The 15667-nt window shown below is 41.4% G+C and overlaps 1 protein-coding gene across 1 annotated transcript; it reads left to right on the forward strand.

Annotated features, from left to right (window-relative positions):
* The first annotated feature begins 9038 nt into the window (after positions 1 to 9038).
* LOC131877495 (sodium-dependent proline transporter-like) lies at positions 9039 to 13930 on the forward strand. The gene is made up of 12 exons (XM_059223178.1): positions 9039 to 9292; positions 10733 to 10859; positions 10936 to 11121; positions 11182 to 11325; positions 11383 to 11700; positions 11794 to 12018; positions 12135 to 12300; positions 12373 to 12596; positions 12698 to 12840; positions 13068 to 13280; positions 13375 to 13560; positions 13642 to 13930. Exons 1-12 carry the CDS (start codon positions 9287 to 9289, stop codon positions 13786 to 13788), a joined length of 2085 nt encoding a protein of 694 aa, XP_059079161.1. The 5' UTR covers positions 9039 to 9286; the 3' UTR covers positions 13789 to 13930.
* Positions 13931 to 15667: the final 1737 nt, after the last annotated feature.

Consider the following 15667-nt stretch of genomic DNA (forward strand, 5'->3'; position numbering starts at 1 on the left):
CTTCCTTATAAAATTTTTTGATGGCCTCACGTTTTTCCATTTTGCGACAAATCTAGACACTATACAAATCACAAAGTCAACATAAACAACAATTAGAGGTAACTGGATGATATCATTTTGCATATGGCGGGAAATTTGAATGATGGAGTGGCATTTGAAGCTACTTTTGGATGTCCTAAAACATAGTTGTCACCCTGTAAAAGTTTCCCTCGGCCACCCAGTAGATACCCCATTGCCCATGAAAGCTGTATTCTATGGAAATATTTCTTTTGTAGAAATGTCAGCGCTTGGCTTTAAAATGATAAGATGGGAATTTTCTATCCAAAATTTTAAAGGTTGAGTCGTTCTATAGTGCAACTGTCTTTCCCTTTATCATACGTGACAATCAAAGGTGGAGTTAGCTTGGAAGGTTCAAGCCAGTTAGCCAACCAACCAACAAATCAATCAATCAATCAATCAATCAGACAGCTAGGTTAGTTTCCCGAGAATTGCTGCTCCTGTTAGAAATCATGGTTGTGCAAGTCATCAGCCAGGAGTAACACTTCACACTAGTTTTTGTGCTCTTTAGCTTCATTCGTGGCCAATGTGATGTTCTGAAATGGAAAGCCTACAGGGTGACCAGTATGTTTTAGGGCAGAGAAAAGGCCAAATATCTCGAAAAGGGTTGAATTCACAAAAAAATATTTACAAGAAACCAATAAGAGACATAAAATTCGATAATTAAAGCATTGCTTATTCACAATAGCCTCCTTTAGCTCTGACGACGGCCCTGAATCTCTTCTCAGCTGACGTGCACGAACCACGAATGACGTCACTATCAAGATCGTACCAGGCACAGAGAAGTGCAGCTTTTAACGATTCAATGTTGTTGTACGAGGTTCTCCCAACCCTCCTCTCCAGGATTGACTAAATGGCAAAGTCCATAACGTTCAAGTCTGGAGAGGAGGGGGGCCATATTTCTTTTGCCCAAAACTCCTCAAAATTTTCTTGACACCAGCTCTGTACCTTCTTGGCAGTGTGGCTGGGGGCTCCATCCTGCTGAAAGCAGTACGAGTCTTCCCAGTCCTGAGATTGCATCCATGGTAGAACTTCTTCTTCTAGCATCGTTTGATAGACATTTTGGTTGACTTTAACCCCTGCTGGAATGAAGATTAGGGGCGTTTTCTTCCCGCATGACATTACGCCCGCCCACACCATCACCGAGGCTGGATGTCTGACTCCGAAAGAACGTTTTCTTATTCACAGGAACCTTCAAGATATCTTTGCTCAGTATTCGGTCGTTGTGGCTGTTATGGACCGCCTGAACGGTGAAAATTTTCTCATCTGTCCAAATGATACTCTGGTGCGTGTTTTCCCTGAGCCAATTGAGGATCCACTGCCCCCTGGTCATCCTCTTCTCCATAGTTGTTGCACTAAGAAGTTGACGTTTCTGGAACTTGTATGCCTTCATCTTCAGATCATTTGTGACTATTTTTCGCATCGATTTTCGTCCAATTCCAGCCTCTGAGGCCAGTTTCCGGATTGAAAGCTTTGAGTCTCTGACAATCTTCATCCTGGTTGACTTGATGAGATTTTTCGTCCGTACTGACCTCAGACGTCCAGACTTTGCTCTGCTGCTGAGAGAGTTGGTCTCATTGAACCGTTTGATTGTGTAGGAAACTGTACTTTTGCTCACTTTCATGGCCTTTAGGGCCACGGTAATTTTTCTGGAACTGTATCCTTCTCGGTGAAGTTGCAGTATGGCCTCTCTGGTCTCCATTTTAGTCTTTAGTCTTGATTTTTGGGGGTTTCTTTAAGGTCGAGATCAAAACATTACTGATGCACTTTTCAACAACAATAGCCCAAAATACGCGGCAATTTCAAATAAAACGAATATACCTAAAAAAGTGCCCTAAAACATACTGGTCACCCTGTACTTGCTTGTCGTATGCACATTGAATTTACTAAATTTTCATTATGCTACTACCCTCTATGGGGACGTTTAAGCAAGCTCTGGCAGGTTCGTTTGTTTGCTGGTACCAATGTCAGCAATGCAAGTTTAGAGTTTCAAATACGTTTTCGAGAAGCTGACCCTTCTTTCACACTGCTATATGAGGAAAGGTCAGCTTCGTTCAAACCAGTTTAAAACGCCAATTTTGCATCACTGGCATTGGCAGGCAAGTTTGTTTGATGGTACCAGCGCTTGCCTAAATGTCCGTATTTCTGTCTGATTGGTCAATTGCTTGTGCGTTTTTTTTCACTTGAGACATTGCCACTTGTTGGTTAGGTGCTTTTTCTTCTTTCTTTTTCTTTATTCTTTTTATTTGAAAGCATCTTCAAGGCCTCGTGAATCCAGGCCAGTTAGAACAATAAAGTCCACCTCTTTTCTTTCTTGGGCTCCTTCATTGTTTATTGTGCTTCTTCTAATATTCGTAGGCATTGTTGATCTGGTGGCATATTTCAAGTCAGACTTGCACAAATTTTCAGATAGCATTCCAGACCAACCTTACATTCAAGGACTAGCTCGGTGATTCAAATTTTTTGGGAGACCAAATGTATTCAGGATTAAAGGGTAATAAATAAACGAAAAATAACCTTTCATTTTAATAGTACTGGGATTACATTTCCTGCAGCGTTTAGAAACGCCAGTGAAAAAACAGTACCTGTCATTCCTGGCATTTTGAGCCTGGTCCACAGTCCTCATCTTCTTGTCGGAGAAGATTCGGACAGTGGAGCCATGGTGCTTCATCCAGGTGATGAGGAGCTTGCCCTTGGAGAGCCTGTTCTCCTTATTGGCCACTGTAAGGAGCTGACGGTGACGGTGGACATAGGACTTCAGGCCAAGGTCCCTCACAGCATTCCTGATAGTCCCCTCACTGACGTTGGAGATCTTGGCCAGGGTGGGCATGGATGTGGTCGGATCCTCCTCGATGTTGGAGGCCACAGCAGTGAGGAAGTCCTCGGTTCTTTTGAGGTTGTGGCCACCACTTCCGGGCTTTCACTGGACGCTTCCTTTTTTGTCATAGCAGGCCAGGATGTTGTACAACGTCTTCAAAGTGGAGTCGACAATGTCCGCGATGTCCTTTTTCGCCACATCAGCGTGGGCCAAATCCACAATCCTTTGCCTTTTTGCCTCCATTGTTTTGAATATTGTATTTTTCATTAAAAAACATGTTTACGAAGTCGGAAAGATTACTTTGAGTCACCAAACCTATTTAGCCGGGGTCTGGCATTGATTGTCGTTCCTGGGGCAGTTCGCCTTGATGTGTCACTCGCGCCTGCACAAGAAACATTTCGCTATCTGGTTTCCGGCATTGTGCTTTAGATTGATACCACATCTTCGGTGCCCATTCGTAAGTCCGGCTAGCCGTGGATCGTGAAACTTGCCGAATACCTCGTTCTCCATTGCCGATGCTGACTCGGCGAACGTGGAGATAGACGCTAAAAGTTCATTATCCGTAATCCACTTTGGAACGTTAAAAAATCGCAAGGGGGAAGCATTTGAAGCAGTTCGGATTACACATGACCAAACCTTTCCGCCAACCTCCCTTTTAAAGTTGAGGCTGTTAGTGAATCGCTCTGTAACTTCAATGGGCTTAACGGTTTAGACTTTCACAGATCGGTGACCACTTCCTCCTCCCACAATGCCCGTGATCTCGGATTTCCGCAAACCCAATTCGATGAAAATGAAGTCAGCGATAACCTTATCCGTGACCGGATAACGATAAGGTTGAGACAACTGCTGTCTCTTCCTCGTAAGAAGTGCCAATCCTTATGAATGCCAATTCACCCCATTCAAGAAGAAAACTCCAAATACACGTTAAAAAGTCGGACAAGGACGTCCGGTTCACGAGTCAGAAAGTTTCTTCGAATCATCCCAAGCATAGCATTGACCTTATTGGCGATTTTTTAATTAATGTTCACGGAACGTCAGCCTGTTGTCCAAGTCACCCCCAAGTCCCTATGACCCTCTCAAGGGTAACATCGTCTATAGTTTTGATAGTAGTTTGACCATCTCTGCAATATATGGGACTTTTCATCTATTTCAATAAATGGGCAATATTGTTTTACTCAACGTTACACAAATGACAGGCCTTCCTGCCACTTTTATGCTTCACATGAGGGTGGAAAGAGAATTGCCATAATCTGATTCCATTTTTTGTTGATATTTACTCCTATTTTTGATAGTGACTGCAGGTAGTTTGGCATGGATTAAACTCACTCCCCTTAACAGAAAGGCTATGGAATGGAAACCTTATAGAATTAGCTGCAAAAATATGTATCATACATACAAGCAGAAGCATCAAATCATATCGGATTACCGACAGCCAGGAGTTCTGTAGCGGCATTACTGAAAATAAATTTTAGTAAAAATTTATCGCGGTGAGTCGATTTTTTGTATGGCAGTTGATGTTGGTCGAGTTGTCGTTTTACCAGACTTACTATAACAATCGATAATGGAAAACAAATATTTAAACATATTTCATGTAGCAGAGCTCGACAAAAGCTTCATCATCATTGCCAGCGTGTGCCGGGTAATATTGATCAAACCTGAATCGTACATCTTATACCGAAATCTTACAAGTCTGTTCCCAATCGTCTAGAGTGCATTTTTTTTCTTTCCAACCACCTTAAAACAGGTATAGATAGACACGAGCTAAAGCATCGTCATGAGAAAACCACAACCTGATCCCAAATAGGGACTCTATGCTCCAACATGTTGCGGCAGACTTGGAACAGGCGCTGTAAAGGTATGCTCTTCTCTGTATATATAGCCATGTTTCTCCCGAATAAAAGGCAGTCTATGACTTACCAACTAGACCGACACTTGTTTCATTTTCTAGGTAATACTAAGTCTCGTATCTTGATGTCGTTACACTTGATTCGAGCGTTACATGGCGACCGTGATCTAGGTTGACCATTACATTGACATTTAGTAGTCCTCAGAGCTCAAGCAGCTGCTTCCCCCCCACATAGCTGTCCAACAGCTATCCCCACAAGGTATTCCCGAAGGGAATGATGGAAAGACAATTTATGGCATCATTCCGTATTTCAGTAGTAGTTCTTATCACTTGTTATATTAAGCTTATGCTTCTTCTTTCGAAGTGTCATTTCTTGGTACCCGAAACCAACTTACAAAAAGAAACAGACATAACAAAATGAGTTCTGAGGAAGTGCCGATGATTGGGCGCTCATTTCTGAAAACATGGTTTTTTTACATCTCTTCGTCAAAGTGAATCAAATTCAATATTTCAAAGACTAATTAAGCAACTCGCCTGACTGTGGTTCACAAATAATTACAAGAGCATACCGAGCTAGCTGGATAAGATAATCGCTGACCCAAGGATATTTGCTTCAAAATTGTTTAACAACGGATTTCAACATCGGCTTAACAACCTATTTTAGTATTGGAGCTCTTTGTTCTCCAGTTTTTATGATACTAACCTTGATACATACTGTATAATGCCTCGGTTTGGCACTAAAATTGTAACGTGGAGAGTCAAATCCTAGTGTATTTTGAATCTTTTCCACCGGGGAAGGTAGTCAAATAAGATGAAGGACATGATAGTTGCTACTTAAAATGCTTAGTCATTTGAGGTGTGCGTCTAGTATGAGGGTTACTTGTTTGGGTCAAACCAGTCACAATATGGAAATAGCTCGCCAAAGTGTTCGCCAAGTGCTCATACAGTTGAAAGACAGCCATCTAACTGGTGCAGGATTATGGCATGGCCAAGCGCCCTCTGTGACTTGTTAAAGGCAGGGGCAAGATCAAGTGTCACATAGGCAAAGTCCAGGACTTGCATTAAACCCTTAGCTGGACGCTTTGTCATATATCCCATTACTTTAATGGGAGCACTATTTTTTGGTTTGTTTTTTCACGGCCTTTTCTAACCGCTGTAGGGAATGTAATCCCCAGTACTACTAAAGTGAAAGGTTATAATTCGTCTATTTATTACCTTTCAATCTTTGTATGATATTTGATCTACCAACGAATTTGAGTTGGCAGACCGAGCTAGTCCTTGAATGTAGGGTTGATCTAAAAATTTGTCCAAGTCTGACTTGAAAGATGCAACCGGATCAACAAGGCCTGCGTATTCCCTACGAATATTAGAGGGAAGTAAATTAAACAATGAAGGAGCCCGAGAAAGAAGAGATGTGGACTTCATTGTTTTAACTGGCCTGGATTCTGGAGGACTTAAAGGTGCTATCAATACGAACATTAAGCCTCTACGGTCACTAGAATTGACCCTAAATCCTGGGTTGGGACAAAGCCCATGAATGCTTTTGAAGACGTACAGTATCAGATACCTTTTGTACCTTCTCTGAACACTGTACAGTCCCAACTTTTTTAGTCTCTCCCAGAACGAGTGCTCTCTCATTCCTGTGATGTTCCTAGTGAAACATCTTTGGACTTGTTCGACCTTTTGCAAACCTGCTGAACTCATTGGAGCCCAAATGGGTGAAGCATATTCAAGATGTGGTTGAACAATCGACTTGTAAAGAGTTAGCATCGTGATGCTGTCTCTGGACTTAAACGTGCGATATATCCAACCACACATTTGAAAAGCTTTACCCACCTTCAACTGGATATGTTCATCGAACTTTCCATTATTTTGGAGGACTACACCTAGATCTTTCATAGATGAGACCTGCTCAATATCTTTACCTCCATTATCTACGAGTGGAGTATTCAAAGGAGTTGACCCGAAGGTCATTGAGCGGAATTTCATTCCGTTCAGGGCCATATTACTCTTAGTAACCCAAGAATAGATTATTTCTAGGTCCTTGCAAGGCTAGTGGAATCTTGGCCATTCCTACCAGAAACTAACTTTGTATCGTCAGCATAAGAAGAGAGACTGGCAGTAATACTGAGCTTTTGAAGCGGGGAATAATCCCATAGTAATGTTCTCTTTGGTTCAAAAGCCACTGAATTATGTGAATATTGGACTTATTTTGAAATTTGATTTCAGGAACTGCTTTGCTTCAAAGACTTCAAATATTTTTAGCTTATACATAATGTCAATTTTCAATCCAATTTTATCTACGGTAGGTCATGTCATAAAACTCGGCAACCCTTGAAGAGATGGTTGTTAACGCCCAATCCCCTTGTAAAAAGGACCATTAATGCTGGATTAATATAGATTTGATTTCAGTTGAAATATGATTTTAAATCATTCCAAGGTAAAAATAGGAGTTTTTGAAAAGAAAAATCGAGATATATTTGATCGCATATAACAATTGGTTTCGATAAAAAGAGTCAATTTTAGACAGGTTCAGGCAATAAAGATTTTTTTCTGTTTGGTCATTGTAAATGAATGTAATGCGACTAAAACAATTAATTTGCTATGCTTTGTTACAAATTCCAACAAGATGTAACCATTCTAAACCGTTTCTTTCAGTTCCATCATGAATATAAAGACGCATTTTGGCCTAACCAACGGACTGTATATTTTGCGATTTTGATTCTTTGTTCGGCCTTTTTCAAGCATTTCTTAGTGCTGCCTTGACCATCTTTATTTGCCGTTTATTGGCAGCCTTAGTTATGACCTGGGCTTGCAAAAGAAATTTGTCTTTGAGGGCCAAATGATCGCTAAAAACTGTTTTTGCAAGCACCAAATAATTTATTTTCATAGGAAAAACATTTCCCAAACGCAAGGAATTTTATGCCTGTTGAAAAACAAATACAGCCACACTAAAAGACAACATTAGTCTAACTTTGCAGAATTTTGAAGCAATTACCAAAGGTTTGAATGTATTTCATTATTTCAAAATCTTTGAAATCAAAGGCCTTGAAGTTGTCTCTTAACTTGGATCCCCAAACCAATACTCTAAACCATGCAGATTTCTACATCAAATCAGGGTGAAGAGATCTAAGCTAAAATGCAAATGTGTTTTATACTTGCTCTTTTGCGCGTGAAGTATTGAGGTTCTATTTGCATTTTTAGGAAAAGCTTTAGCTTTGCCAAAAAGGCAAGCAAGAATAATGTGAGAATTAGAAAACACCTACTATATTGCAACAAACCAAGAAGAATGGGACAATGCAGGCAGTATACAGTATTACAAGGAGGTCCAAAAGGTATCTTTTACAATACATCTTCAAAAGTATCCATGAGCCTTTTCCTCAACCAGAATTCAGAATCAAATGTAGTGAATGTCAAAGTTTACAGTTTGGCCCTCCAATCTATTTAACCCCCCCGGACACACACATGCATTGTTTTCTCATCAAAATTAGAGGTTCTGAGGAAAAAACCTGCATGACAAAAATATCCATTAAAAATAAAAATTAATTTGAAGTTTAAACATTTTTTCTCCGAGCCCTTGTCATGACATTTACACTACAGTACGCCAGGGCCTCGCTGAAATGACGGCGGTACTAAGGTCCAAGAAGACCACCTTGTTTTATGACGCTTTTTGTAACCTTGAAGGATCACCTGACGGGTTATTTGCATGCTCAAATAGTTGAAAATGTCGTAATTGCTAAGGCCTTTACCTTGTTTGACTTTTCCTCAAACGATCTAAATTGATTATTGTTGTACTAAACCAAGTCATTGTATGAATCAAGATTGGCATTATAAGAAATGGAGAACAAAGAGTTTCAATACTTACTATATTGGTTGTTAAGCCAATATTCAAATTTTTGGTAGCAAATCTAAAGCATTTTTGTGTTGAGGAATTATCCTGCTTAACTCTGTTCACTTTCAACTCCTCTCACAATATTTTTTAACAAAGTGCTTTGCAAGTTTCATTCTTTATTCACTGTAAGGGAAACGGCTGGAAGAAATCATCGGGCTCAATATGCCCAGGTGGAAGGCCGAGGTGCGGGAAGTTTTTTAAACATCTTTGTTTGGTCCCTCGTTTGGGCCTCTGGTAGAGCGCCTAACTGACTGACTGACTGACTGACTTGCATTCTGGTTGGCCGGCCCTCATACAATCTACAGATATACTTCCTCACAATGCATACACCTGCATTGCCAGCCAGACCTTTTATCCCTGTGTTGGAAAAACCTGTGGTCCAACCCGCCTGTGCGGTGGTGTTCGGTGATGTTGATGTCGTACTCCTTCATTCACCTATACACCATGCACACATCTACGAAGTAGGCACATTTCCCTCACTTCATCTCAGTCTCACTCACTCCTTCTTCCAGCATTTGGGGCCAAACCAATCCTGATTTGAACGGAAGTCAGGTTGTTTGTTAATATTGAACCAAGGCTTAGTCAGTGTCATATTTCTGGTTCTCAAGCTGGAAGTTTACATGTTGAGTGAAAGGATACTGAATTGCTCAAAGGGTCCAAGATCAATCATATCATGACGGTAACTATGCGTGCTCACCTTACGTCTTACATACTATCTAACAGAGTGGAATTGACAATGCTTGTAATGATCAGGGCGCTTAAAAATATCTATTTTTGGCATTGACAGAAAATGTAAGAGGGTTGGTGAAACTGGTTTCTCATGCAGTCTAGACAATTTGCTCATCCAACGATTCAATTGAACCTAATTGTTCAAACAGCTTTGCTTTTCATTGCTAAAAGACAATATTTATCTTGTCTAGCACTTATATTGTTGGTTCCTGAATTCAAGTTACTCTGATGCGAATGATAATCTCAAAATATTGCGAAAATGGCAAATCCAGAGAGGCTTTTGAGCTTGAAACGACAGGAAAAATGAAGGGGTTTGCTGGCTGATGAAAAGGGCAAAAATAGAGCCTTTTCAAAAAGTTGGTGGCATGTCTGATTTTGACATAAAGCACCGAGTTTTCATTCAATGCCAATACCTTGGGAAGCCAAAAGACAAGAATAAATAGGCAGTACAAGGAACTAGTGGCTTTGTGCCTGTTTGAAACATTTCACAGCGAAGCTAATACTGTACTGTGCCGTTTTTGTGTAAATATTTTAAATGTAGTAAAAAAAAAAAGAAATCCAGTATCACCGCTGATGAAACCCTTGTTGCTTTCTTGTGTTTTGGTCAAGGTGGTTTCTCATTTTACCCACACTGAGAAAAGGGACCTTTTGGGATCTAGAATTCACTGGGTCTTGGTGGCATTTCCCTGAATGCTTTTCTCTCGGCAACGAATTTCTTCATTGCAACGAGCATTAGACAGTTAGTGTATCAAACAAACAGATTTGGTTTCCAAAGCGACGTAACCCAAAAATATGTCCATGCTATACTTTTTTGCCTCCAAATATAGTCTGATTGGGACAGCTTTTCGAATTGCTATAAATTGTATTCGTCTGATAGCATGCTGCATGGCAATCACACTTTTCAACAATTTATATAATTTGGGAAAAGCCATCGAAATTGGATATTGTTGACGTCCCCGTTGCCTGAAGAAAAAGCTTGGTCATCAAAACATGAAATCAGCCACGCCTAAAATAAGTAAGGCCTGGGAGTACAAGAAATGCTGATTAGTGAACAGTGCTGAGAATCGTTCGGCTTGGTGAGGGCTCCCCGGATTTTTTTTTCCACTGTCTGTGAAATGGCAGACACATTTTTAAATTGATCTCTTCACAAGGCAACATTGATAGAGCATTGTCCTAAAATGCTGTCAATGCGTAACCTGTTTTTCAACTTGTCTGATGGGTTACATTGATTGAATGATCACGGTATCATCTCTGCTCTTTTTCAAGTGCAAATACTGCATGGTTTCCCAAATTCTCTTGATATCGTCTTCAAGTTTGATTTGATTTAAAGAGCAACCAAAACTGTACTTAGATGAAAAGTCGATCGGTTATGGTTGGCGACTCTTTCTAGGATGAAAAAAACAAAAAAGGAGATGGGTCTATCGAGCCCATGGAATATCAGGACGACGAAAACCAAGAGCGAGGAAACTGGACGGGGAAATTGGATTTTCTGTTGTCTTGTTTGGGCTACGCCGTTGGTAAGAAACCAATAATATAATGCTTGATTCCGATACCCCAAACGACCGATGCCGTGCTCTGGCTTGCCCTTACTAGGTTTGGGAAACGTATGGCGATTTCCATATTTGTGTTACAAGCATGGCGGAGGAGCGTTTTTGATTCCCTACACAATCATGCTCATTTTCATTGGGGTCCCCTGCTTCTTCATGGAAATCAGCATTGGTCAATTCGCAGCCTTGGGGCCGGTGACCATCTATTCGAACATGGCACCATTGTTTAAGGGTAAGTAAAAGCAATGCCGAAAGACGCTAATAGCTACCAAATTCGCTGACTATACTTTAGGTTTGGGATTTGCCAATTTCATGGCCAGCTCCTTTGTGGGTATCTATTATAACATGATCATCGCTTGGACCATCTATTACCTGTTTGCTTCGTTCACCTCACATTTGCCCTGGTCGGATTGTAACAATGAGTTCAACTCAGAGTGTGAGTTGTAAGCTATTGCAAATTAGTTGTTGTTAGAATTTCAACACAGATTTACAGTTTGCTTCAGTATCACGGATTACAAGAACTGCTTAGAGTTGCGTGACAACTCGACGGAGAATTCCGATGCTATTTATCATATGGGCAGATGCTTGTCCAATGACGATGATTTGGCTAAGATTCGAGACAATCTCACACATTTTTATGGATGTACCTTTGAGGAGAAGTTCTACAACAACCCACTAGACAAGACCGATGGGGTGAACTACACCCTCCCCAAACCTGGAATCTATCTCAACTCCACTGATTGCGTCGAGGCCGGTCGGGAGAATGAAATCCAATCGCTCTTTGATATTCCCAACAGCAAGAGACGAACCGGTACGAAGCTGGACCTTTAGGGACATATTATAGGTTCTCATTTTTATAAGCTGCATAGCTGAAAAAGGCTCCTGTTTGGTTTAAAATTTCCAGCTGCACAAGAATACTTTCAAAAAAGCGTTCTAGTCCAATCCAATGGCATCGAGGAAATGGGATCGATTCAATGGCATTTGGCCTTGTGCCTGCTGGCTGCCTGGATCGTGATCTTTTGTTGTTTGATCAAGGGGATCAAGAGCTCAGGCAAAGTAGTTTACTTCACTGCCACGTTTCCCTACTTTGTACTCTTCATACTCCTGGGTCGGGCTTTATTCCTTGAAGGTATGTGGGTAATGGTCCTTTCTTCTACAGTCACCAGTTTTACGAGTACGAGAAAGAACTCTGTACTGCGTGACTCTGGCTGTCTAAGCCTATTGTTCCATTTGTCTTACTTTCAGGAGCAATAGATGGGATCCGATTTTACATCATTCCGGATTTTGACCGTCTCAGCGACATTTCGGTATGGTCTGCGGCTGCGGTCCAAATCTTCTTTTCCTTATCTGTAGCTGGAGGAGGTCTGATCACTTTGGCTTCCTACAACCCGTTCCATAATAACGTGGTTAGGTGGGTGATTAATTGATTGGTGAGAAAAATCAAACTGGGAGTACCTTCAGCTCTATGTGCTTTATCTTTTAGAGACACCGTCATCGTGTGTCTAGGAAATTGTCTCACCTCGTTTATTGCCGGATTTGCCATTTTCTCCGTGTTGGGATTTTTGGCTCATGAGCTGGGTGTGGATGTGCAAGATGTGGTTCAGGATGGAACAGGACTGGCCTTCATCGCTTATCCAGATCTAGTGACAAGAATCGTTGGAGCGCCTTTTTGGTCCTTCTTGTTCTTTGCCATGCTTTTCACACTGGGTAAATGGGAAAACAATGGTTGCGAGAGCAACATGTCTGTCAATTGCGATCATTTAGATTGGCAAACCATAAAAAATCATTTTCGTCCAATCGCGATTCAGGGTTGGATTCGCAATTTGCCATCGTGGAAACGATTCTTACTGGCATACTGGATTTTGCTCCTCAATGGCGAGGCAAAAAGACGTTGATAGTGGGCATTGTGTGCATTGTCGGATTCTTCTGTGGGCTTCCACTTACTTGTGAGGTACGACACGAAGCTGTCAATCAATTTGTTGAATCAGAGAGTAGTGATGAACAGATCATAGAACCTTAGAGTACTGATCATTAAGTATTCTACGGTTGAACACATTCTTTACCTTGTCTATGTTGTGCTTCACTGGCTCGTTGATGCCCAACATGTATGAGCAAAAGTAGCAACTAGGTCGGTACTATGCTGAGTTTGTTAGCACGACTGACCACCTTTTTCTTCAGGGTGGAGGATACGTATTGGATTTCCTTGATTTCTACGCCGCTGGATGGCCATACCTCTTCATTGGGTTGACTGAATTGATCTTGGTGTGCTACGTTTATGGCATCGAAAACTTTATGGACGATCTCTATAATATTTGTGGCTTCAATCCGGGACTATGGTGCAAAACCATTTTCATGTTTGTTTACTTAATCATTTCGCCGCTTCTTATTCTGGTAAGTGCTCCTCATTCCTCATCCGTCGGCCAGGGTACACGCTGTGTGCACGGATCTGTAGGCAAACCTAATCCACTTCTTATCATTATTATAGGTGATACTAATCGTGGATTGGTCTCAGTACACTCCGCTTACAAAAGATGAATACGTATACCCTTGGGCGGCCAATGCTTTTGGGTTTGTGATTGCCTTCATCAGTATCTTGGCCGTTCCCATTGTAGCCGTCTATTTGTATGGCTCCACGTTGTTCGAGAATTCCAAAAATCATCAAATGTCCGACGTAATTGTTGTTTTCATTGAAGTAGACTGCTGGAAATCTGACATACTAGCGTCGACTAACATTCTGGTAACGTTTCCACAGGCCCTGAAAAGAACAAATGCGGAACTATTAAGGCCCACGGCGGAATGGCGAAAGAATGCTGACCGAGCTAAAAGACAAGATGCACGGAATGGTAATAATGAAAGTGGATTTGAAGGTCGAGACAATCCCGGGTTAGTGACTGACTGAGATCGAACCAAATCGAATCATTGCAAGCTTATTGAATCAAACATTAACTGTTCCTTACAAGTCGTCCCGAATCACCTGCAATAATGACCATAATGAGAATAAAGAACCCATGTCTTTTGAGGGCTTGTTTCCCTCGATTCGATTCGAAACCCCCAATGCTCGTTCCATGAGCACACTACTACCCATTGATCGAAAGATTGATCAATGTGGTTGATCCCAAGTGACCGAACAAGATGGATCATCATTATGTACAGCCAATGCTGTACATATATGCCAAACAAAGGCTGAAGTACTCTCACTCGACCAGAGTGTGCTCACCGTCTGTTGAGGTTCCACGTACTATGTTCGTACTGGTTCAGTGTAGTATGTATGTCTGGGCGGCTAAAACACTAAAAGTAATCAATGGCAGCACTCAAACTGGCATTTTCACCCCTTTTGGGGGCCAACATGCACGAACATTTGTACGACATCTGTTGCGCCAAGGCGGATGTACGGTAAACTGGCATTTTCACCCCTTTTGGGGGCCAACATGCACGAACATTTGTACGACATTGATTGCCAATGGTATTCTCGTCAAACCGCAGTCTATCGCTCCCTGGGGAAAGGGGGAATTGGGGGACAAGTCGTTGAAGGTTGGACAAGCCAACGAAAATCTGGGAACCCTATCCATAACCCATTGGAACAAGTTCATTTGCCGTGATATGCGAGCGAGTCTTCTGTGGCATTACGCGTTCCCTTGCCCAATGAAAACAGATGTCAAGAGCCCCACGTATGAATGGATTGCGAACAAAACGAACAAAAAATCCCCCTTTCAATAAAGTTAGATGGAGCAGGCTCATCATAGTTCTCCGGGGAGATCATAAAACGGTGCACTTGTTCATTAGAGTGCCTATTCTTCTACCACATATCGTTTGCTCGCTTTCCCGTAATCCTTGGACGTGTCCAATCTGAAGTGAGAGGACAAAAATAGCAATTCATATGCACGTAGTAACAACCATATTGTACGTTCACGTTCGTTCCCGCACAAAGAGCACTTCAGGTTTACGAATATCCCTTATTGAACTTCTGATGCTTTAGAACTAGAAGCCAATGTGATTTGCATATTTAGGTTTTGGATCCATCCATCCATCCATCCATCCATCGATTTATCATGGTTTCTCAATCAATGTCTAAGACAAATTGGTCTTAGACATGATCATTTCCATGGGACTGGGTATGCATTGTTCCCTTGTTTTGGGCAAAGATATCCTTATTAATCGGCTTTTTGGATCCATCCATCCATCCATCCATCCATCCATCCATCCATCCATCCATCCATCCATCCATCCATCCATCCATCCATCGATTTATCATGGTTTCTCAATCAATGTCTAAGACAAATTGGTCTTAGACATGATCATTTCCATGGGACTGGGTATGCATTGTTCCCTTGTTTTGGGCAAAGATATCCTTATTAGATCTCAATGGTTTGGACGCAGGGCTTCTCTGTTCAGTTTTTGCTTACATGTTTTTGAATTGAGTTAAAAAAAATGAGGTTAGTGTCAAACGGAGGTGCTAGATTTGGAAACAAAACATATTCTTAGCTCAGCTAAGTTTTATTCCTCAACGAGTCTTTCTTCTCATCTTTGAGTACCTATAATGCCTCGTCATTATTGTTTTGTCCTCAAAATAGCAGCAACAGATTACATTCGTTGTTAACACTGCAATGAATTGCTGGACGCAATTCTTTCCCAAGTTATAATTCGCATTAGATTCGACAGACGTAGGCATTGTAAGTGTTCTCTGCCAATGGGGACCTATCCCAAATTCCAAGGACACTTTTGTGCAAGCGATACACTGTCATCGACTTATTCGAATACTTCTCAGTGTAGTATTTTGT

This window comes from Tigriopus californicus, chromosome 3 (assembly GCF_007210705.1).
Source record: "Tigriopus californicus strain San Diego chromosome 3, Tcal_SD_v2.1, whole genome shotgun sequence".
NCBI classification, from domain to species: Eukaryota; Metazoa; Arthropoda; class Copepoda; order Harpacticoida; family Harpacticidae; genus Tigriopus; species Tigriopus californicus.